Source organism: Xenopus tropicalis, chromosome 3, assembly GCF_000004195.4.
Source record: "Xenopus tropicalis strain Nigerian chromosome 3, UCB_Xtro_10.0, whole genome shotgun sequence".
NCBI classification, from domain to species: Eukaryota; Metazoa; Chordata; class Amphibia; order Anura; family Pipidae; genus Xenopus; species Xenopus tropicalis.
This window is the reverse complement of record NC_030679.2, coordinates 111,516,727-111,543,486: the sequence shown is the minus strand read 5'-3', so window position 1 is coordinate 111,543,486 and position 26,760 is coordinate 111,516,727. Positions and strand designations below refer to the sequence as shown.

Below are 26,760 nucleotides of genomic sequence, written 5' to 3'. Positions count from 1 at the left end.
GTAAATCTAGAAGTAAAGGAAAAATCAACCGTATTTCAAAATTGCTTAGTAAATGTGCCCCTGCACTTTATTGCCAATAAATTTCAAACATAGTAAATGGCGACCAATTGAATGTGTCTATATACAACCCCGTACTGTGTCTTTCAGTCCTTTTCAACCCAATGGCACCTGAATTCATTGTGTGATCTGAGGCTCCTGAGAATGAGTGACTCCCGGGGAGGCAGCACTGTACAATCACGTAATGGTTTGTGGGCAGTGCAAGTTATTACTTCATTCCAACGTTTAGTGCTGAGTGTGGATTTGAGCCTTGGGATTAGCAAACTAATAATTAATGAGAAGCACAATGTCCATGCAACTGTTTGTGATTTGCAGGCTCTGCGTTCCTTCCATTCAATATGCTGGCCCTCAGCCCTGTGTGTGAATGGAGCTCAGAGGCCAGACAGATGCACTCAAGCTGTGACTGGGCACAAAGGAGCAGAGCTGCGTTGGAAGCTGACTTGGTGAAAGTAATCAAAGGATGTTTCAGGCCACTTGCCAGTCGGGCTGTGCAGGGAACTATCACTGGGCAAGAAATGGAAGGGGATATCAACTATTCATAAAACTGGTCCTACTGTGCCCCCCAGGTGCCACAAACAGAAATACACAGGCAAAGGCCACATTCAAATATAAAAAGTTGGAGAGCCACACAGGCATGTTAAAATATTGTGGGGTGCCACATTTGGGCTGTGATTGGCTATTGGTAGGTTTTATACGGACTGGCAGCCTACAGGAGGCTCTGTTTGTCAGTACATCAGGTTTTTATACAAACTTGCCTTCAAGCAAGGAATTCAAAAAATAAGCACCTGCTTTTAGGCCACTGGGCGCAACAAGGCTTTGGTGAGCAGCACGTTGCTTGCAAGCCATTGGTTGGGGATCAGTGGGCAAGGAAATCCTGCTGTACCAGTGCTGTCAGCCAGCACCAGATTTAGCCATAAGATTCTGGCAACGGGCTGGTGGATTTTTTTGTGTTTGTATAAATAGGCACCTGGGATGATGCAGTTTACAGTGCTCACATACATGTTACACTACATCAGCCAATAAATGGGCAAAGCTCTGTCTTTTACTCCCACTGTCCTTCCTGTTACAGTTAGAGCTGTATTGTTTCCTGTCAGGTGATCTCTGAGGGAGCACACAGCCCATCACTAAATGGCAGGAAAGGATGTAAAAGGACAATATTTACCTGACATAAAAAAAACATATTTATTGTCTGTCCATTGGCTAAGTATTCATTCTGGAGGTATAGTTTTCCTTTCAGTGCTGCAGGTCTATAATATAGATGCAGATCCATAGATCCACAATCGCCCATTTTGTTTGCACATTACATTTGGGTTTGTGGCACAAATTTGTTTTGGAGCACAGAGACCTCAATTACACCACTGTGTTAGCTCTGTATTAGTGTAGGGTGGGTGGAGGTGTGTTGGTATCCCCTGTACAGTACAATACAGCTCCCACTTAACAGCAAAGCTTTTGTTGGCCAGCTTTGAGTATAACTGGATGAATGCAGCGGAGATGCGCAGCCCAGAGTAATGCTATACTGTATGCGAAAAGGCTGAATGTTGCTGAGGATGACAGGTTTTGCCCAGGGCGACACACAAACCCACAATTACATTCACTGGCAGCGATTAGGAGGTGGGAAAGATGCTTTCTCAGCATTCCTACACATCATATGTGCAATGCTTTTACTGTTCCTACACATCATATGTGTGTCCCATTTAAGATGCAATTAAACTGGTTAATGGTAATATCACTTTCCTTTGGATTAGAAGTTTGGCTTTTCCCTCTGGCAGGGCCTCTGAGCAATGACTCAATCCACAATCTGCTTGGAGACCACTTGATTTATGGCTTTGGGGTTTGTTAATTCCATGCATGAAACATCAAGAAATAACATTCTGTAACAATACACTTCCTTAATATGTGCCTAATTTAATTTTTATAGTAGCACAAAGAAAGGGAATAATCGCACTATTTGAGGGGCAGGGTACTCCATGGTCCAACATGAGCGAAATGAATAGGGCTTGTGCTGAAATCTATATTTTTATTATTTCTTAAGCTAATCCAGTGCCCAAGTAATACCCCTTCGCCCGCATAGTGGACTTCTGCTGTAAGTAAGGGGTTGTATACGGGGCCGTGGAATACCCTCAGTTTCCCTATGTGCCCTGTTTAGCTCAAGAAATAACAATCATCATAGATTGTGAATTTGTGATTATAATAAAAGGCAAAAGGAATGTTCAGCACAAACCCTATTTGTTGCTCTCATGTTATATATTAACAAAATTAGACTCTTAATATTTATTACCAAATTACAGGTTTTCCCATTATGTGGAGCATTATGAAAAAACTCTAATAAAAGAGTAGTTAAATATGATGGATAGCAGTGCGGAATTTCTTCATACAGTGGACTAATTGCGCACCATGGCACATGTTCAGGAGCCAGATTATAATAAAAATAATTGCCATATAGTTAAGTCAATTAAAAAGGCCATCAATTTCTACTGGAACACCACTGGACTGCAGGCCCCAGCTGGAGAATCCTGGTATTATTATTGACTGTTACTGTTATCTGGTTGAATGGGTCAGTGACCCTAGCACCGACTTCAAAGTCAGAATCAAGGCTGAATGCGGGAAGGACTGGAAAGAGAGAAAAATAACCAAGTAACCTTTCCAGCCTGGCCGCGGTTATTGACCTGAGCATTTAAAGATTAACTCTAGAAAGACACAAAATTGAAAGGGAAATAAAAGATTAAGACCAATTGCATAGCTGCATAAATTACAAGTTCATTTGATGGTGAGCTTCCTTTAAATCACGCCGCTAGATCTAGAAGTGTTTTTGCACCATGAAGGCAGATGCAGGAAACTGACAGAGCACCAACAAACTAGAAGGCATCCGTTTAGCTCTTTATTCTACAGACCTGCTCATGCCGGCAAATGCTTCCAAGTGCTAACAAAAGCAGTCGGTATAAGAGAATAAGGCACTGAGGTGATGCTATTCCAGGAGTCTGAAGTTGGATCATAACAGTCTAACGTTTTACACCGCTGCGTCCCAAAGTAACCTCCTACCACGTACACTTTATTCCCTGAAGCCAACGCGTGGCACGACATACGTTTTGCAGTCATATCTCCTATTCTTGTCCATTGGTTGGTTTCACAATCAAAGCGATATGCAGAAGCTGCTGTGAATTCCGTGTCACCCCCCATGATAAAAATCTGACTTCCTAGCACTGCTGCAGCAGTGTAACGCCATGGCTGTGGGCATTCGGCTTTAATACTCCATCTGTTCTCATCAGGGTCATAACACTGCACTTTGGAGACTCTATCTCGATGTATGCTAGTGCCTCCGAAGGCAAAGAGCTTAAGCTTAGCGCTGACCACAGCTGCGTTACTTACACCATCCCTCAATGGTGCCATCATCGTCCATTTATTTGTTAATGGATCATACTTTTCAACTTGTTTTAATGACACAGATGGAGAGGCTGGGAAAACTCCCGCAACTGCTGTGTGCCCTCCAACGACATAAAGGCAGTTCTCCAGTTCAGCAGAGCCATGCCCAAACCTTGCAATCAGCATTGGGGCTGACTTTGACCATTCTTCATTGATCGTATCATAAACCCAAACATCTTTAGACACCCCATTTTCAGAACCACGTCCACCCGTTACATAGACCTTACACCCAATGGCACAGGCACTGAACTCTTTCCTTGGACTTGGAAGATCGGCTTTTGGAATAATTTCTTTGGCCTTGTGATCAACTTGATAAATCTTATCGCACATAAAAGTCTGTCCTCCTAAAATAAGTAAAGTGTGACCTGCTTTCCGTGGTTTGGCGCACAGACTTGTTACTACTCCATCGTTCTGAAGTATCTTCTTCTTGCAGACAACAGCTTCATCCATGATTAATTTGCTCCTCTCATCTGCAATAATTAAATCCTCGCAAACCACAGCTTCCTTCAGTAATTCAGACGGGAGCAAAGCCAGCCTTACCTTTCTCAACAGTTCTGGAAAGTAATCCTTCCTTTTGTCCAAGTCCTCCTTTACCCAGTGTAGTACAGAATTAAAAACAACCTGCTCATCCTCAATCTCAAGTTCATCGCTGGAGATCAAGTCAAGCACCATGTCCTTTGAAAGACTGCAGAAGTCTTCGGTGTTGTGCAAAGTTGCAAAATTGGATAAGCACGTTCTCAGGGACAGCTCGTACAGTCTCTGGCACTGATGTGCATCTGACAAAATCATCATTCCCAAACAATTTGAGGGATAAAGGTTCTTCTCCAAAAATTCACAAGCTGCATCCCGTATATCATGAAACTGAAGCATATCTCCAGCTTCCAGAAGAGATTCGGCATTTTCTTCATTAATGATAATTTTGGAAGAGTAAGCAAAGTCAAGTAAGAGCTCCAGTACCTCTGGGTGAAGGCTGTCATGGAAATTTACTGTGTTATCCAGGCTCTCTCGCAAGCCATTGCTGAACATGGCCTCAAAATACTGACTGCAGGCTGCCAGCACCGCGCGATGACAGGGGAAAGATCTGTTTCCAGCCCACAGTGTCACGTCGGTAAAGAGCCGCTGTTTTCGCATGGTGTTTAGGTGGTTTAAAACACAGTCAGAGTGTGAGAGTTTATGGTATAATGAGATATTCATGGATCCTGTACTGGTGCGTGATTTGCGATTTTCATGGACGGTGACAGACATGATGACATTTATGGCTGAAAAAAAAATGTAGGAAGTTAGAATTATTCGCTCTAGCAGATGCATTTTTATTCAAGAAGGGTAGGTTTATTTTAAAATAGAATTACTTAGAAATGTGCCCAGAAAAGCAAAATTTACTTAAAAACAATGCACGAAAGGCATATTGACATATGTTTTTTTTCCCACAAGACTCAGCTTTGCTACGCTGGGCAATATTCCACAGCAACATCCAGAAAAATCAATCAAATGTAAACATAATATAATATACTGCTTCCCTGTGCTGCAGAAACTGTATGCTGAGTCAGGGGATCATTATAGTCATATAGGGTAGTATGAGCCATTCTGCTAATCTTCAAAAATCTGAAAAATTGCACCCCTTAGCACCCATGCAATTATCCCTTGTGCCTGGGGTCATGATGGCCTGCACCAGATTAGGAATCCAACACAGGGTGTAGAGTCTATAGGCAGGTGGTAAGTACAGGGCACTCCCAGCTCTCCGTAGCCTTCACATACAAATGACAGGTAAGTTAGAGCCTGTTCCAAAGATAACCAGGATGTGGCCACCACTTACCCTATAAATACAGTGCAGTATTCAGAGTAAGTGAGTGAGTGTTCCACAAGTGTGTATTTCTGTAGCTTAGGGCACAAGCAGCGGTGAAATATGTAATGTGCATTTTTATGCATTGTCCCGTACTCATAGGGGTATATTGATTAAGCTGTGTAAAACAAATTTGCTGCGTAAAAAGCTGTGTAAATTAAACAGAGAAGATCGCAGTCCAAACGCCAGATTTTACGCTGTTATTTTCAACAAGTTCTGGCTGTTTTTTACACAGCATAATAAATATGCCCCCAACTGTTACTGTCTTGATGTGCCCCCTACACAACTCATTGCCTATTGTTTGCCCTCTACTTATTCTCCTTCAATTGTCAGTGACCCACTCTCCTACCCCTCAGCTCTCCTCTATCATCCTTCTATGCTTGGTACTCCACAGTCTAACCTTAACCCTAGGGGCTACTTACATGGGATGAATCTGTGCAAGCACAGATACATGAGAACTGATAGAGAACGGATAGAGAACTGGATGATGAGATGTGCTGGGAAGATTATGGAAAGCTTATGCCATGAGTGAGACGTACTTTTGTGGGGGAAATGCCTATTGCTATTGGATATAGTATCTGCTTACTGATGACATGAATATAAAAGGATAAATGATTAGACGCTTGTGAAATTGTGCTTAGCTGGTACAAGATGCGCCTCTGAGACGCCACACACAAATCAATGCTAATATCTGCTCAGTATAATGGCACGTGCCCTCCCTGCCTACTGCTTGAGAGAACCAACAGCAGATAAATGTACAGCTCTCGGCACTTTATTGAACATTGCCAAACATGCAAGGCAGTAAATAAAGCCATCCCAGTCAGAACACTGACATATGAACAATAAGGTGCCGATATGAAAAGCACAAAATAACAGTCCCCTTATATTTTCTTTTTCTAAGAAAAGTCCTTTCTAAATGACTGACCATCTATTATTGGGGAGCAACGGGCAAGCATGGTAAGTGTGGCTCAGTTAGAATTTGTGTGCAGACTTCATATTAATCACAGTACTGAACTGAGATATGCAGCAAAATAATACTGCATCTGGCACAATCTGAAGAGACCCTCCCTTGCTATTCTAGTTTGGAAAGAAATATTTGCCTAATCCTATAAACACCAAACATTAAACTTAAAATAAAAAAACATTTTGTTGGCATTAAAAATATGTTGTAAGTGGAAACTGAGATATACTTAAAGTGCCTGCATCATCCCCATTCAAACCGAAATTACAGAGCCAAATCTGGCAATAAATCAGGCCAGCGTTATGCTGCCAAACAGCCGAGAGCGCATCACTGCCTCTGTCTGACTCCCACACCACAAACACATTTTTATGTCACATAGTACTTATGTGCTATCACAGCACACTAAGCCACTTGCCCTTTTTATACTACTAGAGGCAGGCTGAGGGTCACTATTTGTAGCTGTGTTAATAAACGTATTAGTAACAATTGTAAATTGTATTCACCCATGAATAGGGTTGCCATCTGGCTGCTATTATACCACCCTAGCCTGGAAAAATAATGCTTGGGTAATTGTTATTAATACAGAAAAAACTAAAATATAGGAAGGCTGGTATTTCTTCCAGAAAAGCTGGTAACCCAACCTGCAAAGTGTGGTATCCCAGGGGCTCCTGTTGGGAGAGTCCTACTGATCACGGAATGCTCATTGATAACTGATAGTGTGTTTATTCAGGACTGGGTAACACAACCCCCCGAAACGTTGTTATTTGTGGTGTCACATGGAATAAACACACTATCAGTTATTGATTTGCAAGTGATCTCTCTTTTGATTTTTTGGCATATGTTACTGGTGGTACTAAAGGTACCAGGAGTATCCACTAGCACCTCACGGCTCTTTTTGTTACAAGACATAATGCTCATTACACAAGCTAGTGATGTACAGGTAAAACCTGACCCTAACCCGCCCACTCCCTACCCAACTTCTCTCTCTATCTTCTGAGGTTCATAACATTTATAAATTGTCAATATATCCGGCAGGACTGTACAATAGAAGGGTATATGCTTTAATTATACAAAAGGTTTTCCACCAGCAACGGTGGAAAGCCCTTTGCATCGTTTTGGTTTCCGAAGTTGCCTGCAAGAGGCAAAATCAGGCTGATCCGATGAATTGCCCCTTGGGCAAACGTTTGGATCATACGCTGATATGCAGACAGTCAGATCAAAGGCCGCATCAACGTGCAGATATGATCCTCAATCCAAAAGGAAAATCAAACCTGCCTAATTTTCAGCCAGATAATGGTCAGGTAGGGACCCATACACAGGCAGATAAGCTTCTCTGAAGGGGCCAAATCGGCAGCATAAATCTGCCCATGAATGGCCACCATTAAGAAAAGCCAGAAAGCTAAACAGAACTTGACACTACCGGTACCATACATGGGGCAGCTACTGACCCAGATCCAGACAAGGTAAAAAGTCATTCTGGAGATATGAAAACCAGATAATAAGAAAGTACAGAGAATGTCAGGGTATGTACCCTACTCGGGTAAATCCTTACCACTCTTCTCTAATATATGTGAACAAAAATGAAGGCTGACAAAGACCATTTAAAGTGATACTGACAGCCAATAAACACCTGCCCCTGTGTTACATTGGTATCAACTTTTAATTTCTTTATAAAACAATCTGCTAAGTTTATTCACTTTACCATTATCATGCAATCAATGACAGGTCCACAGGGCAGCCATGTTTGCTCTCCTCTTCTGGGCTTGAATTTAAATGCCTCCCTTAAAAAAAAAAAAGTTTTCAAATCTGTCCAATCACAGTGACTTGTGATTCTGGCCCTTCAGTGGCCTTTGTGCCTTTACCTGCATGGGAGCTTCAGCCCCGGGTGTGCCTGTGTGTAACAGGGGAGGGGGAGAGATGCAGGCAGGGAAAGCTAAAGCTGCTTGCTACCTACCTCTCTGTGCCAGGGGGTGGGAGGGAGAAAGCTCCGTGTCGGTGCGTGTAAGAGGGGAAAGCCCTAAGGTGCAGCCAGGGGAACGATCAAGCCCCTCTGCTCTCTACTTCTAAGTGTAAGGAGGTGGGAGAGGGAGTAGGGGGAAAGCCCTTAGAAACAGCAGACATGTGAAAGTTAAATCCTGCCTGCTATCTAGTTCTCTGTGTGAGGAGGTGGGAGGAAGAAGTAAGTGTGTGTGTAAGAGGGGAGTAGGGGGAAGGCCCTTAGAAGCAGCAGGCATGGGAAAGTTAAAGCCTGCCTTCTATCTAGTTCTCTTTGTGAGGAGGTGGGAGGGGCTAGTTCTCTGTGTGAAGAGGTGGGAGGGGCTAGTTCTCTGTGTAGGGAGGTGGGAGAGAGAAAAAGCTCTCCGATGGAAACAGCAAGCTGAAGGCTAGGATCCTCCCAGTTTATAACAAGCTCCTTTTGACAGAGATTTAGAAGCTTCAGTCCGGTTGCCAGACAGTTGGCTAAGGATCTTCTACAGGATTTATTTAGAGCAGAGGTGGCCAATACGTCAATCGTGGTCCACCAGTCGATCCCCCGTGGATTCCTGGTGGACCACGATCAAGCTGGGGATGCGAAAGTGCTGCGTCCCATACGTACACATTCACACCGCACTTCCACATTCCACTTAGATTGTAAGCTCTATGGGGCAATGACCTCTTTCCTACCGTGTCTCATACCACATGGCACTTACTCCCTGTGTATTTATATATATTTATGGTATTTATTATAACGCTTGTCCTCCCTGTGTGTAATTTTGTATTGTGTAAGATTGTACAGTGCTGCGTACCCTTGTGGCACTTTATAAATAAAGTTATACATACATACGTACATCATTGCCCTATCACTTTGAGTCTAACAGCAGGGCTGAAGCAGCAAAACCAACATATGGCAAAGATTTCTAGAGATCCCGTGGAGGAACACTCCTAAAGAAAGTACTAACACCAGTCCTGCTCAAAGCCTTATGTCAGGGATCCCCAACCTTTTATACCCAGGAGCCACATTTAAATTGAAAAAATGTTGGGGAGTAACACAAGCATGAAAAAGGTTTCTGGGGGTGCCAATAAGAGCTATAATTGGCTACTTAATAGCCCCTATGTGGACTGGCAGCCTATAGAAGACTTTGACATTAGACTTGGTTTTCATGCAACCAAAATTTGCCCCCAAGCCAGGAATTCAAAAATAAGCACCTGCTTTGAGGCCACTGGGAGCAACATCCAAGGGGTTGGGGAGCAACATGTTGCTCATGAGCCACTGGTTGGGGATCACTGCCTTATGTACATAGGGACAAGGACTCGCCACCCCACTGTCCAAAAGTTGCTGTTTCCAAGGGTTATAAAAGGGGTGATGGATCAGCGCACAGAGAGGTGCCAGAAAGAAAAGAGACTGCATCAGTTGCATATTCCATTGTGGATAATCTAGACAAGATATCGCCTATTGAACCAGATGTAGCAAAGTAGAGAAAATATAGCTTCCCCACACCACCGTACTCGAGTAGTCAGAACAGCTGCACAATACAAAGACTTGGTTCTCTACACTTTTCTTAAGTATACACACTACTCCTGTGTTTCACTGTTGCACTATTTTGTGCATAAAGGATCATGTAGACCAGTGCTGTCCAACTGGCGGCCCGCGGGCCGCATGCGGCCCGCGACCCCCCTCTGTGTGGCCCCCCACCTGTCTGGCTGCTTTGATGGCTTACTCTTGTGTAAGCTTTAAATGGTATCAGTACTGTGATTAACTGCCCCCCTGCATGGTTCTCACCTCAGATTCAGGCTGTAATCAGGCTGTATTGTTTAAATATGTAATCCCCTGTACTGTTCACACCTTTTAATCTCTGCATTGTTCACCCCCTGCAGTGTTCACACCTCAGGCTCAGGCTGTAATCACCCACATTGTTCCCCTGTTCACACCTCAGGAGCAGTAGAAACCCACAAATAATCCCTGCATACTACAAAAAGAACATATACTGTGGTGGTACTGCAATTAAAAAGTTTTTTAATATATAGTTTTGTGCAGACTGTAGGAGCAGTGCCAGCATTGTGTCACTGTAGGCTGCCTGTGTGTGCCATACACACAGGCAGCATAGGGCAAGCAGAGTATGGCACACACAGGCAGAGTACGGCAAGCAGAGTATGGCACACACAGGCCAAGTTTGGCACAAACCAGCCAAGAATGGCACACACAGTGAAAGTATGGCACACGCAGGCAAGGTAGGGAAGGCAGAGTATGGCACACACAGGCAGGGTAGGGAAGGCAGAGTATGGCACACACAGGCAGGGTAGGGCAGGCAGAGTATGGCACACACAGGCCAAGTATGGCACAAACCAGCCAAGAATGGCACACACAGTGAAAGTATGGCACGCAGGCAGGGTAGGGCAGGCAGAGTATGGCACACACAGGCAGGGTAGGGAAGGCAGAGTATGGCACACACAAAGGCAGGGTAGGGCAGGCAGAGTATGGCACACAGGCAGGGTAGGGCAGGCAGAGTATGGCAGGTTTTTGCTGTACTACAACCATTAATATGGGTATGGTCATGTGATAACATGGGTGTGGTTTCAAGTGGGTGCGGTTTCAAAAGGGGGAGTGGTCAAACCTGCCTTCCATTATCGGCCCTCCACCACGTAGGTCGGAAAAATTCCGGCCCTCAGTACAACAGAAGTTGGACAGCACTGATGTAGACTATTTAGATGTTTAGAAATAAAGAGCCTAACTAAGGTTTGTCACATTATGTGTCAATAAATTAGGTTTGTTGTTACAAGCCTATTAGACCTTAGGAAAAAAAAATCAGACGCTATATGTGTTATTACCCATGATGCAAAAGTTGGTTTCTATGGATATGCAGTCCCTATAATACTGCATTTAGGATTTTAAAAAATAATAAGAAGTTTTCCATTGCACAAAGCACTTCTCTGAGTAATGCTGGTTGCTTTTCCAGACCTCTGCCCTATATTTCCCCATGTTGCTTAGCCAGTATGCAGCATTTCAGGGCTTTTCTGCACAAGATAATGAACTTCAAAGCTTCTGGGCCTGCAAAGCCATTTGGAGAAGAGATTAACCCACTGATACTGGAGAGATGACAGAATACAAAACCACAGCAGAGGGGAACAGCTCCTAGAAAGAAAGAGATTTCTCATTCCCTTTGACACCAGGCCAGGATAAGACTTGCAAATCAAAACGCTTTGGCCCCCTGCATTTAAAATTACAATGACAGCAGGTATGAAAGGGCCAAGCTTGGATTTAATGGTTTATTTTTGGCAATAAAAAAATATTCTCACAATCCCTGGCAATATGCACTGTATATATTCTTCTTCTATTCCCCTTCAGGAACAGGCACAAACACCTAAGTCAGTGATAAAGGGATCCTATCCTATATGTAAGTCGGATGCATATTTGCTGCCTTTTCTAAAAATGCCCTCTTAAAATGTAAGGGCAATGGATATTTTGTACAAAGCCTTTTGTAAATGGATATTTGTTTATATCAGTAGGTTCGGCTATGTATGCTATTATCTGGTAGCCTCACAGGCCATAATAGAACTGGGACACATGCTATTTGGCTTAACAAAGGTTGGGATGTGTGCCTAGATTTACCGGCAGCAAAGTACATTTATTGCCTGATGACTGGGTGCTTGGGGCAGATCTATCTATCTATATATATATATATATATATATATATATATATATATATATATATATAAACAACCGCAAAAGATCCTCTGCACTCACCCATTATCAATATGTAGAAATAGGACATTAAAGGAACAGTAACACCAAAAAATGAAAGTGTTTTAAAGTAATTAAAATATAATGTACAGTTGCCCTGCGCTGGTAAAACTGGTAAGTTTGCAACAGAAACGCTACTATAGTTTATATAAATGAGCTGCTATGTCAACACGGGGGCAGCCATTGAAGCTGGGAAAAAGGAGAAAAGGCACAGGCACATAGCAGATAACAGATAAGCTTTGTAGAATATAATGGGGTTTTATCTGTTATCTGCTAAGTAACCTGTGCCTTTTCTCCTGTAAATGGCTGCCCCCGTGGCTACACAGAAGCTTTATTATATAAACTATAGTAGTCTTTCTAAGGAAAACACACCAGTTGTACCAGTACAGGGCAGCATTACATTATATAGTAATTACTTTTATACACTTTAATTTTTTGGTGTTACTGTCCCTTTAAGACATCTCTGTGCATTCAGCTACTAAGAAATGCCCTCCCCCCCCCAGACCCAAAAGAGGGATTGTTTGTCCGTACATTGCAATATACTTCAAGCTGGCCAACTACGTCAAAGTCATCCCTTCTGGCCAGTCCTACACTGACCTATATAAGTAATTTAAGATTAGTACTGAGCAAAGGGACTAAGATTTACCTGCAACATTCTTGCTTATAAGGTTAAAACTCCCATATGGTTGCCCTTTTATTGGCTCCATTGGGATGTCCTATTTCTACATATTGATAATGGGTGAGTGCAGAGGATCTTTTGCGGTTGTTTTTATGTATTTTGTGGTCACAGCCTCATTGCACCCCCGCCTAATGGTTTACAATTTAGTGGTTGAGCACAACTTTCCATTTTTCTTGTGTTATTGTTTATACAGGAGCAGTGGCCAGCTCCATGTTGTAGCCCCCACTCTTCCCAGCTACAGTCAGGTGATCCCAGTGGTGCCAATAAAAGGGCAACCATATGGGGGTTTTAACCTTATAAGCAAGAATGTTGCAGATAAATCTTAGTCCCTTTGCTCAGTACTAATCTTAAATTACTTATATAGGTCAGTGTAGGACTGGCCAGAAGGGATGACTTTGACGTAGTTGGCCAGCTTGAAGTATATTGCAATGTACGGACAAACAATTCCTCTTTTGGGTCTGGGGGGGGAGGGCATTTCTTAGTAGCTGAATGCACAGAGATTACTTAATGTCCTATTTCTACATATTGATAATGGGTGAGTGCAGAGGATCTTTTGCGGTTGTTTATATGTATTTTGTGGTCACAGCCTCATTGCACCCCCGCCTAATGGTTTACAATTTAGTGGTTGAGCACAACTTTCCCTTTTTCTTGTGTTATATATATATATATTACACACGGGGAGGACAAGACAATAATTATATATAAATACACAGGGAATAAGTGCCATGTGGTATGAGACAGTAGGAAGGAGGTCCCTGCCCCATAGAGCTTACAATCTGAGAGGATGAATTGAGCTGTGGAATTGCAAGGTTAATGCAACACCTTTATTATATCAGAGCTATCAAACCAAGCGGTACTTTTGAATTAACTTTTAGTATGATGCAGAAAATAACATTCTAAGACAATCTGCAGTTTTTTCCATTTTTTATTACTTGTATTTTTTAAAATATTTCACTTGTTCAGCAGCTCAGTTTGGAGTTTCAGCTGTTTTCTAGTTGCTAGGATTCATATTACCTTAGAAACCAAGAAGTGGTTTGAATGAGAAACTGGAATATAAATAGGAGAGGGCCAGAATAGAAAAATAAGCAATAAAAAGTTACTATGTTCACCTTAAAAGGACAAGGAAAGGCAAAGTCACTTGGGGGTGCCAAAATGTTAGGCACCCCCAAGTGACTTTAATCGCTTACCTTTTACCCCGGGCTGATGCCCCTGTTAGGAGAGAATAGCACCAGCCCGGGGTACCTGTAGCGATGCGCTTCCTCCTTCCTGCTTCAGCGTGCGCGCATGCGCAGAAGAGTAAATAGTGGAACTTTAACAGAGAAGTCGGCTTTACACTCTACTGCGCATGCGCCTGTCCCAGGAATTTGCCGGCAAAACGAAGCCGGAAGGAGAAACCGCAAAGCTCCAGGTACCCCGGGCTGGTGCTGTTTTCTCCTAACAGGGGCACCAGCCCGGGGTAAAAAGGTAAGCGATTAAAGTCACTTGGGGGTGCCTAAAATAGAAAAGGATCATATTTAGCTTTGAGATGCTTCCTTCCAGAATCAGAACAAAGCTCCTGAGCTCTGAAGAGGAAGCCACAGCAAGTAGGAATGTGTTTATTACCCACAATACTGATATGGTATTAACTACTTCAGTTATCAATACATTATTTATATTATTATCACATAGACCAAGGGTGCCCAAAAGGTAGATCAGGATCTACCACTAGATTGTAAGCTAATGATAAATAAATCACAGCAGCCCAGCATTGACCCAGTCAGCTCCATTAGATCAGCCTTCTGGGGAGTCCCAGTTTCAGTGTAATGCAATGAGATAACACAATCATGGCAGGGTGCTGTTAGGTCTAATAAAAAATTGTAATTACTGACATTATTTATTTATGATATTATATGCTATAACATGACTGGATGGAGGCCTTAAGTGTGCCACATTCTTTGCGGGGAAGCCATTTCATTTTGTACACAAAGAAGGGGCGACTTCCTCGAAATGTGGTGTGAGTGGATTTTTCATTATTCAAGCAATATAGCACTTCCACTTGTTTTGAATCAAAATAATTAATTGGACTGCACTCCCTGCCCCGGAGGGTACAAACTGCATAATCTGTTACAAATATTTTGATTTTCAAAATATTCTATGGAGATAATCTTGCCTTAAAGCGTTTGCAAGATAAAGGGAACAAACGAGGCTTTCAGCGATTTCCTGAACAAAGCGATTCCTAAAGCAGTCAAAACAGGGTATAAATGAGGATCTAGCACATTCCCTCCCTCAGCCCCAAAGAGCAGCACATTCCTAGAGTTCCACCAAGGCCTGAGCAGGATTTGCTTGTTGCTACAAATTAGAATTAGTATAAACAGGAATGGCACTGGTATACTACATATTCCACAAAAGATTTTTAGCAACAACACACACAGCTCCCAGAATAGGAGAGTCAGCAGAACGGGCGGTCTGGCAGAAAATAGAGTATGAAGCAAGAATGAGATCACTGGTTCCACACAGGAAGGGACCGACACCAAGCTGAGCCTCTGCCCTCTCATCAGTACTAATATTATTTCTATTACATTACCTACATCCCCTGGCAATTAAACATTTTTGTGCAGTGAGGGATCATGAGACTTGCACCTTACATTCAACCATTCAGCTATGCAGGAAAACACAAACAAATCTTTATACAAAAATGTATGAATACTTACTAGCATCTTACCAAAAAAAAGTATATTTACAACGAATTTAGCTTACAGACAGTATTTATGGGAGCTGTGTAGCAAAAGTGTCAGGTGTAACTCTACCTGACACATTCCAGCCTTTAATCTAAGGCCTATTTTGTACTTTTACTAGCCAAAAATAAAGGATGGATTTTTATGTTATGGATGTGCGGCTTATCCTTTGAATTAGAATGCGTCAGTTCTGTTCCTACAATACTTGTATGAAATATACCCAGGAAACACAGAAAACTTATCTTTATTCTTAAACTCATTGGTATATTGTGAAGCTGTGTTCCAGTCTAGAGATACTGTATTGGCAAATTATTACCCCTGCTGCTTCTCCCATACCTCCATGTTGTTTGTGTCCCTTTATCAGAACATAGGAATGTCTGTCATGTGAACTGTGCTCCAATGGGCAACCAGTCAGGCACGCTGTGCAATTGGGAAAGCCTAAGGGCACAGGAATACCAGCAAACAGTTGGCAGAAGTCACCACAGAGATACTGGGGAAGTAACAAGGGTAGATATGTTGAAGAGTTACTGTACCTATGGTTCATTGCAGCTAAGCTACTACATGGGTGGAAAATATAATATACCTGTTTAGCACTCATTCACAATACAGTTATTAGCCTGACTGTAATTTCTTATAATATAGAAGTCTCCGACAATCACTCCCAGAGACTTCTACATTAATCAGATGCGAGTACCCAGCATTACAGCATGGCTTGTTCCAGCTTCAGGGCATGGCTGTTCAGCAGTGGTCTGTGAGCCTGAAATGACTCTCCAAGAAATTTTTTATTGTCCTTATACAACCCAAAGGCTTAGCTTTACTTCATATGACATATGGCATTTTATTATGATCCAGCTCATAAATATGTAATACAGCTGAATATTAGCCCACAATCCTGAAAGTTGGAAAGCAAATCTATAGACAGTTTGTCCGACTGGACCACATCCCATAGCATAAAAGAGCCAATTAAACATGCTATCCAATTGTGTTGCAAGAAAACAAATTTAAGCAGCTGCACCAACCTTTAATCAAACAAAACCACAAGAGTACACATATAGAAAAGCCCTAAAGCTAGGTTCTTTACAAAACTGTACATATTATCTTGAAAAACATCTGAAAAAAGCAATCAATATTATCAACAGAAGCATAACTTCCCATTTGTATAATAAAGTGAGAAACAATAGATCTCCACTAATTGATTATTGCAGTGCACAATAAAACAGACCAATGCTCCAGACGCTCATACCAGAGAGCAGCGAGCCAGAGCCTTACATATCTGCAATATAAACTGTAAATGTTTACAATGGAAGATGCCATCTGGTTAATAAGAAGATGCCAGGACAGTCTGGGATGCTTGGCATTTATATGAGCTAGCCCCCTCATGCAATCATCCATCGTTAAAGGCAATCTGATGACAGAGAGAAATTACATAAATTATAGGACACCATCCAAGATTGCCTACAAGTCAGCATATCCAGGAAATCTATGCAAGTGCAACAATCTTAACCAGGAATGGGCACTATTTAACTCATATGACAACCTATAGATGCTTATGTTAAACACATAGTATGTAGATAAAATGCATAAACAGAATATCTGTTCTGAAATGGGCATATTAATATGATCACCACCACTTTTAACTAAAAAAAAATATACCAAGAAAACGTGCTACATACAGTATGCTGACTAGGAAGGAAATGTTGACCTACCTTCGCTGCCCTCCATGGCTGTGTCGAGCTTGTTTAGGTGTGCAGGCTACCATCTGAATTCTCAATACAGTTTGAGTTAAGGCTGGCACATATACCCTCTACACACAATGTATTAAGCCAGTGCACAGGACACAACAATTTTGTGGATGTGAGACTATTTATTAACAGTCCTTTAGGTTGTAAGCTATTTTGATTAGGGCCCAGTGATCCTATTTTTACTCTGTAACCTTAGTTTGTTGAATTATCGTAAGACTTCTGTTCATTACAAATTATTGTAAAGCACTGTGTAATAGTGATATGCGGGCATTTGACAAAATCCACAGATTGCCAGCAAAATATTGCCATTGTAGGATCCGCACCCAACCCATACCCACATATTTCCACTTTGTACAATTCTGTGTGCATTTTAAGATCCCAGACAGGGGAACCTTGGGAGCAGAAGATGCCAGCAGATACTCTGCCAGTCTGGCCCACACTCAACTTAAACCTGCAATTTCAATGCCTGATCTAAGGGCAAACCCGAGTGTCCTGTGGGTCAACCTGCACATCACTACTGTGAAGCTTGCTGGCACCATAAATGATGATGATAAATATTATGATTAATAGTGATTGGGCTTCTTTACCTCTTTGTTGTTTACATCAGCATTATGTCAGAAGCCTAGATTTATATGGCTCTGAACTTATAGGAAGACAAAAAGATTAGGACCTTACATAGTAATTTAAGTCACAAAAGTCACATATCCATCAACTCCAACCTTTTTGTCTCAATGAAGCCTGCCTAACTGTTAGCTGATCCCAGCCTTGAAGTTATTGTGCACCAATGTGTGCTTCAAAAAGTTAGGCTAATGTCCCACAGAGAGATTAGTCACTGCAAGTTCCAGCGACAAGTCGCTCATTTTGTCTCTACATAGAGAAGAATATGAATTGCCAGAACCTAAACCAACAATACTACTTTAAATTGCTTATCGCTCCAAATCGATATGAGACCCTTTTTGAGCGATTTTACGAAGAAAGCATTGTTATTCAAAACTATTGGAATTGCTGAAAGTAAAACCCACTGAGCAGGAAGTCACTGTGATTTCCCCATTGCACTGAATGTAATTTCTAATTGCGGGCAGGGAATAGAACACCTGGATTTGTGGGAAATAGAATCGCTCCGTTGTTGAAATCTCTAGTAATCACTTGTTAGGAAAAGACAAGCGACTTGTCACTGGAACTCGCTTTTTAAAAATCTAGTAGTGTGCAAGAGCTCTAAGCTGATAACAGTCACTTGTGTAGCGTCACTTTGGGTCCAAAATTAGCATTTCATACTTTACTGTGCAGCTGCACAATTCTGTAGATTTTAATGCATAAAACAATATAAGAATAATAAATAAATAAGAAGATCTGCCCAATAAAGAATAGACTAAATAGCATGACTTAGTACATGCTGATTCTTGTGGGATTACACATGGGCAAACCCTTCCCCCAATCTCTACTAAAGTCAGTGGGTTGCAACGTGCTGCCAAGCTTTTGGAGCCTATCTTCCAGCCATAGCCAGCACAGCCAGAACCAAAAAGTGTCACTGGTGACCACTTTATCTTGTATGTAGATAAAAGTAGTCTAAGCATCTGTGCAAATGACCTTTATATTAGTTCCTACAGGGCTTCTTCTCCACTGGAATATATTAGTCACTTGAAATTGCCCTGTCCCTTTGCATTGACTGTAATGCTAAGTTCCTAAAAAAGTGACTGCCCTGACAGTTATGGGCCCAAAAATGCTCTGGTTTGCAGGCTTTTAGCTTCCAGCATGTACTTTTGCTAGTCTTAAGAGGGGAAGCCTAAGTGCACTGCCCTGGGTGCACAGTACTGGTGTTCATGAACATCAAGCAGCTTGGCACAAGCACTGGTCCCACGGTAAGAGACTTAACTCTTACTTAACTTAAGCAAAATAATATTTCCAATACAATTAAAAAAAATAGGTTATGGTTTATGTTAGGGATTACTTGCTCTTTAAACTCTGGACACTATGAATCTGGCTAAAATTATACTTTTGATACTAAAAGTACTTTAATTTTCAGACTGGCATTTCATAAAACACTTGATTCAATTAGTTCTTTGCTTAATTCAATCTCTGCCATAGAGCAACAGTTACTTGAGTAGCTAGATAAAAGCAACACATCCATGATGGACACATTGACTGCAATTACTCCTGTGCTCTCTGACCCACTGAAATCCCAATGCAGTCAAAATTAATTTAGTCTGGCCTTTGTGCATCTATTTCTTGCAAAATTCTATGTAGTCATTCAGAGACTATAAATCTAGGGGGGCAAACTGAATGTTGCACCAAGTGATGTCATATTACAAACTGTGAAACAATGTTAAAAGGGTCCTCCACCCAAAAACAGTTTATATTTATAGATATGTACACAAAGGATGGCACACTGCTACACTGCTATATAACTTACTTTTGGGTGCCCAGTGGTGCTGGTCTTTTTTGTAGTACATATGATGATGATGAAATAATGTCATTCTAAGCATTCTAAACAAAAATCCATTGAAAGCACTTCAATGAATAAATAAAATGCCTTTATTTAGCAATTTGGGGCATAGAGTAGCAATGTTTCCAGCTTGTATGGTGGCTCTTTGTTAAGCATAGCAAATGCCTACAGGCATTTTATGTATTCACTAGAGTGCTCTCAAACCGATTTTTACTTATGGATCCTAGTGTGTGGGGACACCAGCTGAATTGAACAAGGAAGACTGAGGAGCTAATCCAGGGGTTCCCAACCTTTTTTTCACCCATGACCCACTATCAAATGTAAAAAGGGTTGAGGAGCACCATGAGCATGAAAAAAGTTCCCAGGGGTGCAAAATAAGTGCTGTAATTGGCTATTTGGTAGCCCCTGTGTGGACTGGCAGATTACAAGAGGCTCTGTTTGGCATTACACCGGTTTTTTATACAACCAAAACTTGCCTCCATGCAATGAATTAAAAAAATAAGCACCCCTCTTAAGGCCACTGGGAGCAACATGTTACTCATGAGCCACTGCTTGGGGGTCATTGATCTAATAAGAGGGTGTGGAATGTCATACTGCACAAATACTGGAGATATATCGATTTACAAGTCAGAACAAAAAAACAAATATTGGTTTCAATTACAAATAACTGTGCCACCTTGGCCCCCGTGCCACCCCAGTACTACCCACAGTGCAGTACCCCCATTGTAAAAGGCAAGAAGAGCAGCGCAGTGGCATTTGTGGTGCCATCTCTGAATACTTACTTTCTTATAACCCTGCAGGGTATAAAAGGGTTTTGTGCTCCAATAATACCATTTCAAATGTCTAAATAAAGCATATTGGAAAGTTGCCTAGAATTATATTTAGGGAACCCATTTAAAATAGGTATCAGACAAACAAACAGTGCATACAGAGAGACAATAAGCAGGCAGGCAGGAGCCAAAGGAAAGGCTCCAACACTACTCCATAGTTAATAGAATCCGCTCACCACTGTGATTTCCTATTCAGCACAATTTTGGGTATCTGACTCAGTACAAAGGGCACAATACACACCATGACCACCACATCATAAAACAACATTGTATTCAGAGCTAATCTAGAATAATAAGTTTAAATCAATCACCTGTTCTGGAAAGGAGCAGGTCACACACCCAGGCTAATGCTGCTGGACCGCTACCCCCGAATGCCAAGAACCCCCCCTCCCCTGGCAGCCAGCACCCCCTCCCCTGGCAGCCGGCACCCCCCTCCCCTGACAGCCGGCACCCCCCTCCCCTGACAGCCGGCACCCCCCTCCCCTGACAGCCGGCACCCCCCTCCCCTGACAGCCGGCACCCCCTCCCCTGGCAGCCGGCACCCCCCTCCCCTGGCAGCCAGCATCCCCTCCCCTGGCAGCCAGCACCCCCCTCCCCTGGCAGTCAGCACCCCCCTCCCCTGGCAGTCAGCACCCCCCTCCCCTGGCAGCCAGCACCCCCCTCCCCTGGCAGCCAGCACCCCCCTCCCCTGGCAGTCTGCACCCCCCTCCCCTGGCAGTCTGCACCCCCCTCCCCTGGCAGTCAGCACCCCCCTCCCCTGGCAGTCAGCACCCCCCTCCCCTGGCAGCCAGCACCCCCCTCCCCTGGCAGTCTGCACCCCCCTCCCCTGGCAGTCAGCACCCCCCTCCCCTGGCATTCAGCACCCCCCTCCCCTGGCAGCCAGCACCCCCCTCCCCTGGCAGTCAGCACCCCCCTCCCCTGGCAGTCAGGATACAGAGGGGCAGCTCATTATTATCCCAGCATGTGACCCGGAGATAACCTTTCCCCTACAAAGGGATCAGAGATCAATCTCCTTCTGAACCTGCAGCTCTCCATCTGCTGCTAGAGCCGGGCATTTACATTACATTACCATTTATTTATAAAGCGCCAACATATTCCGCAGCGCTGTACAATAAGTGGGTTACATATATTGGACATACAGAGTAAGATATAAAGCAATCAGTAACCAATACAAGAGGTGAAGAGGGCCCTGCCCAAAAGAGCTTACAATGCTGGGAATTGTAGTCTCACAAGTACTGTAAAGCTGCAAACTCAGGCATTTGGTACAAAGGTCCCAGAACAGTCCCCGCAATGTACCCTCGCCCCTCTTAGCTCAGTAGAGGAGTAGTAACGAAGAAAGTAAAGGGCCAATAGCCCAGGCTCTGGGTTCCTATCGGAAGCTCAGGGTTGTGCTGAATACACAGCACACATACGCTATCCTTTCCCCCTTTGTAAAACCCACTTACCCTGGCATGTGTGACTGTGCCAAGTACCGCAGGCTGTTCACCATTCCCACCCGGCTAAACCTCCAGCCAGGTACTAGCCACAATGTAACAAGCCTGAAAACAAACTAGTTCCCACAAAAGTGGGGAGGGGGCAGCACAAGCTGGCCAATCACAGAGCAGAGTTAAATGTGAGGGCGGGACCGCTTGCATAAGAGCCAGTCCCGAAGGAGAGAGGTATGGGCGTATCTACTGGGGGTGGTGCCGCTAAGCGGCTTCTTCGCTGAAGATGCTCTGTGGGGTAGAAGTGGAGGCTACCTAATGACTCAGGATTGGGCTCCCATTACCAGATGACTGCAGTAATGATGTAATTGTGATCTCACACTGCAAACTGGAGTCCGAAGTGAAGTTTTATAGTGTCTGTTGCAAGAATAAAGCTATTTTCGGTGACCTCTGCAGTTGGATGGTGTGTGGCAAAATTTAAAATGTTGCAACACAATTGTGTGTGTGTCCAGAACAAAACTTAAAAAAAACTACTGGTATGTGGCAGAGGTGAAGTGAGATTCCTGCCAAGTCTGTCCACAGGGGAGTGTCAGTCTGTATTACACTCTGTATGTGGTGTTGCCTGTACCACTGGCCTCTGAAGCTGTATTGTGAGTAACCCTATGAATGTCAAATAAACACTTAATATTTTGTTGTTTGCAAGAATCTCTGGCTCCCTTTGTTTTTATTTTTCTGTATAGCAGCAAGGGAGGTGTAGTTGCACAACACCCTCACCTTCCTCTTCCACTTAGCGAAGGCCCATTCTGGGTGAGAGAGTACAGTGTAACCCATGTTCTACTGGTACTAGTCCAAGAAGGCAGTTATTTGGCCAAAGTAGAGGTTACAGCTGTAAACAGACAAAGAGCAACTAGGCTATAGAGCATGGGGTACACTGGACTCTAACACACAGGAAGATCAAGGGGAAGGTAGTGTAACTACAACTCACTTGGGCTGTGTGCAAAATAAGTAAATATAAGGATGCGAGAAAGGTTCTTCCAGCAAACTCAAACAAACTGGTTTTATTGTCCAAGACAATTAATCCACATTAAAAGTGCAATAAGTTCTCACAAATGCAGATGTAGAGCAAATGGATTTGGCAGGTTCAAAGCAGATCAAGCAGATTAAAGATTCACACCAGGAGAAAACGGAATAGAGCAAGCTATTGGTGATGCTATTAGTTAGAACCGGTGCTTAGTAATGTTACTATCATCACACATTAAATACAAAAAATCCTCATAATATTAAAAAAAAAATCTATTTGCTCTTTTCAGAATTGGATTTCAATGCAGGATACTGCTGGAGGAGGGTTATTTAAAAGAGAAGAGAAGTCTTTATAAATATGGGTATTTACATAATCGTATTCAGGACTTGGCTAGATCTGCCGCTCTTCTCTGGAATTGCCTTTTCTCCATCTGACTTTCTTTCAACACAACCTCTTAAAGAACATTTCTGTAGGAAAGCTTACCCTCACCCTTACTTTAAGCCAGAGTAACTAAACATGACCATAATGAGACCTCCCTTCCCAATGCCTGTGAGCCTGCAGCATTTACCTGAGGATGTGTCCCTCGCTGTTTGTGAGTCTGTCTTGTAGCTGATACTTTTTATGCTTCTCTCTCCCCTTTTACACACAGAGAAATAGCTAGCAGACAAGCTTCATTCTTGCAGTCCGTAGCCTGCTTTAAAAGGCTCTCCGTCTCTGCATTATACGCACAGAGAATTAGCAGACACCGTCAGTCTTTCAGAGTTGAGGTCCAAATCCAGAGCGCTGTATTAGCATGGAGAACTGTTACTTCAGCTTTACTCTGAATGACTGGCGGGGTCTGCTAATTCTCTGTGTATAATGTAGAGGGGGAGATCTCTTTTGCAGCAGGCAAGGGACAGCAAGAGCGAAGCATATCCTCTATTTCTTTGTGTGTGTAACACAAGGGAGAAGGAGAGCCCCCTAAACAGGCAATGTGATTGGTTGATTTTTTTTCCCTTTTCTGTTTTTTTGATGGAAGTATTTACATAACAGTGCAGAAGAAGAGAGCAAACATGGCTGCCTTGTGGAGCAGTAGTTGATCTGCTCCAAATAGTAATGTGACCAAACTTTGGAAATTTTTTAAATAACAGTTTAGAAGCTCATAACATAAAAAACACAATTGCAGGTGTTAAAAAAAAAAAAACAGGTTTAATGGGAGTCTATATCGCTTTAAGGCCACTGGGAGCAACATGTTACTCACGAGCCACTGCTTGGGGATCATTGATGTAATGAGAAGGTGTGCAATTTCATACTGCACAAATACTGGAGATGTACCGATTTCCTCTACATTGACTGATAAGTCATAATAATAAAAAACAAATATAGGTTTCAATTACAAATATCTTTAAAAGAAGAACAGTGCAGTACCCCATGACCAAAGGCAAGGAGAGCAGTGGCGCATCTCTGGATACTTACTTTGTTATACTCCTGCAGGGTATAATAGGTTTAAAATGTCTAAATGAAGCATATTGGAAAGTTGCCTAAAATTATATTTAGAAAACCCATTTAAAATGGGTATCAGACAGCATGTATGAGATGCTCAGAAATCCAAAATAAAACCTTAACAGATTATAACTGTACTCTGCATTTATTTGTATTTATTAGTGTATTGAGCCGTTTGTTCTATGAATCTATTGTTCCGCTGTACAGCTCAGTGTATATTAGCAGTGCTACATAAAATATATATAACAGTGCATACAGAGAGACAATAAGCAGGCAGGCAGGAGCCAAAGGAAAGGCTCCAACACTACTCCATAGTTAATAGAATCCGCTCTCCACTGTGATTTCCTAATCAGCACAATTTTGGGTATCTGACTCAGTACAAAGGGCACAATACACACCATGACCACCACATCATAAAGCAACATTGTATTCAGAGCTAATCTAGAATAGTTTAAATTAATCACCTGTTCTGGAAAAAGAGCAGGTCACACACCCAGGCTGATCCTGCTGTGAACCGCTACCCCAGAATGCCAAGAACCCTCCCCTGGCAGCCAGCACCCCCCTCCCCTGGCAGCCAGCACCCCCCTCCCCTGGCAGCCAGCACCCCCCTCCCCTGGCAGTCTGCACCCCCCTCTCCTGGCAGTCTGCACCCCCCTCCCCTGGCAGTCAGCACCCCCCTCCCCTGGCAGTCAGCACCCCCCTCCCCTGGCAGTCTGCACCCCCCTCCCCTGGCAGTCTGCACCCCCCTCCCCTGGCAGTCTGCACCCCCCTCCCCTGGCAGTCTGCACCCCCCTTCCCTGGCAGTCAGTACCCCCCTCCCCTGGCAGTCAGCACCCCCCTTCCCTGGCAGCCAGTACCCCCCTCCCCTGGCAGCCAGCACCCCCTCCCCTGGCAGTCTGCACCCCCCTCCCCTGGCAGTCTGCACCCCCCTTCCCTGGCAGTCAGGATACAGAGGGGCAGCTCATTATTATCCCAGCATGTGACCCGGAGATAACCTTTCCCCTACAAAGGGATCAGAGTTCAGTCAGAGATCCTTCTGAACCTGCAGCTCTCCATCTGCTGCTAGAGCCGGGCATGCTGGGAATTGTAGTCTCACAAGTACTGTAAAGCTGCAACATTAGTGCGCCTCAGGCATTTGGTACAAAAGTCCCAGAACAGTCCCAGCAATGTACCCTCGCCCCCCTTGCCTCAGTAGAGGAGTAGTAAGGAACAAAGTAAAGGGCCAATAGCCCAGGCTCTGGGTTCCTATGGCAAGCTCAGGGTTGTGCTGAATACAAGCAATACTATAACAATAAGCCAGAAGACAAGCCGGAGTCAGTCGCACACGCACAGGGGTTGCGCAGAGCCGCTATTCTTTCCCTCTTTGTAAAACCCACTTACCCTGGCATGTGTGACTGTGCCAAGTACCGCAGGCCGCTCACCAATCCCACCCGGCTAAACCTCCAGCCAGGTACTACACACAATGTAACAAGCCTGAAAACAAACTAGTTCCCACAAGAGCGGGGAGGGGCGGCACAACTGACATCACAAGCAGACCAATCACGGAGCAGTGTTAAATGTGAGGGCGGGACTGCTTGCGGAAGAGCCAGTCCCGAAGGAGAGACTGTAGGTATGGGCGTATCTATTGGGGGCGGTGCGGCTAAGCGGCTTGTTCATTGAAGATGCTCTGTGGGGTAGAAGTGGAGGCTACCGAATGACTCAGGATTGGGCTCCGAAATGAAGTGGAGAGAAACTACCAGATGACTGTAGTAATGATGTAATTGTGATATCACACTGCAAACTGGAGTCTGAAGTGAAGGTATATTGCGTCTGTTGCAAGACTAAAGCTCTGCGGTTGGATTGTGTGTGGCGAAATTTAAAATGCAAAAGAGAAAAAAATGTTTTTATTTTTTTGAAAGATTAAAGGGAAAGTAAACCCTCAGAGTATTTTTCCTTTGCTAAACTGTTTTGCAGTTCCTCCACTGGATCACCAATTCGAGACAAAATGCAGATCAGCGCCACAGGCTATAGTGAAAAACAAATAACAGAACATTATTATTATTATTATTATAATGTTATTAAACACTCAGTACAAACACCAGGGTGTTGCAACACAGTTCTGTGTGTGTCCACAACCAAAAAAATATTTCTATATAAATGGTGAGTTTTGACATCAGAATACACTGTTTAATACTAGCTGAACTTTTTAACCCCCCCTGCATGCACTATGCCCTTTTTTGGTTGTAAACAGACAAAAACCAGCTAGATAGGCTATAGCTGCATGGGAAGATCAAGGGTGAGGTAACAACAACTCACTTAGGCTGTGTGCAAAACAAGTAAATATAAGATGCCAGAAGGTTCTTCCAGCAAACTCAAACAAACTGGTTTTATTGTCCAAGACAATCCACATGAAAAGTGCAATAAGTACTCACAAATGCAGATGTACAGC

General features: G+C 43.3%; 1 protein-coding gene across 5 annotated transcripts; it reads right to left on the bottom strand.

Moving 5' to 3' along the window:
* Positions 1-1,859: 1,859 nt before the first annotated feature.
* klhl25 (kelch like family member 25) lies at positions 1,860-25,842 on the bottom strand. Of its 5 annotated transcripts, none has more exons than XM_012959251.3 (2): positions 25,713-25,842; positions 1,860-4,736 (listed from the first exon to the last, which is right to left on the bottom strand). In XM_012959251.3, exon 2 carries the CDS (start codon positions 4,720-4,722, stop codon positions 2,953-2,955), a length of 1,770 nt encoding a protein of 589 aa, XP_012814705.1. In that variant the 5' UTR covers positions 4,723-4,736; positions 25,713-25,842; the 3' UTR covers positions 1,860-2,952.
* Between the last annotated feature and the right edge of the window lie 918 nt (positions 25,843-26,760).

Excerpts from the sequence above, each read along its gene's own strand:
- klhl25 (XM_012959251.3), bottom strand. The coding sequence starts at position 4,722 with ATGTCTGTCACCGTCCATGAAAATCGCAAATCACGCACCAGTACAGGA.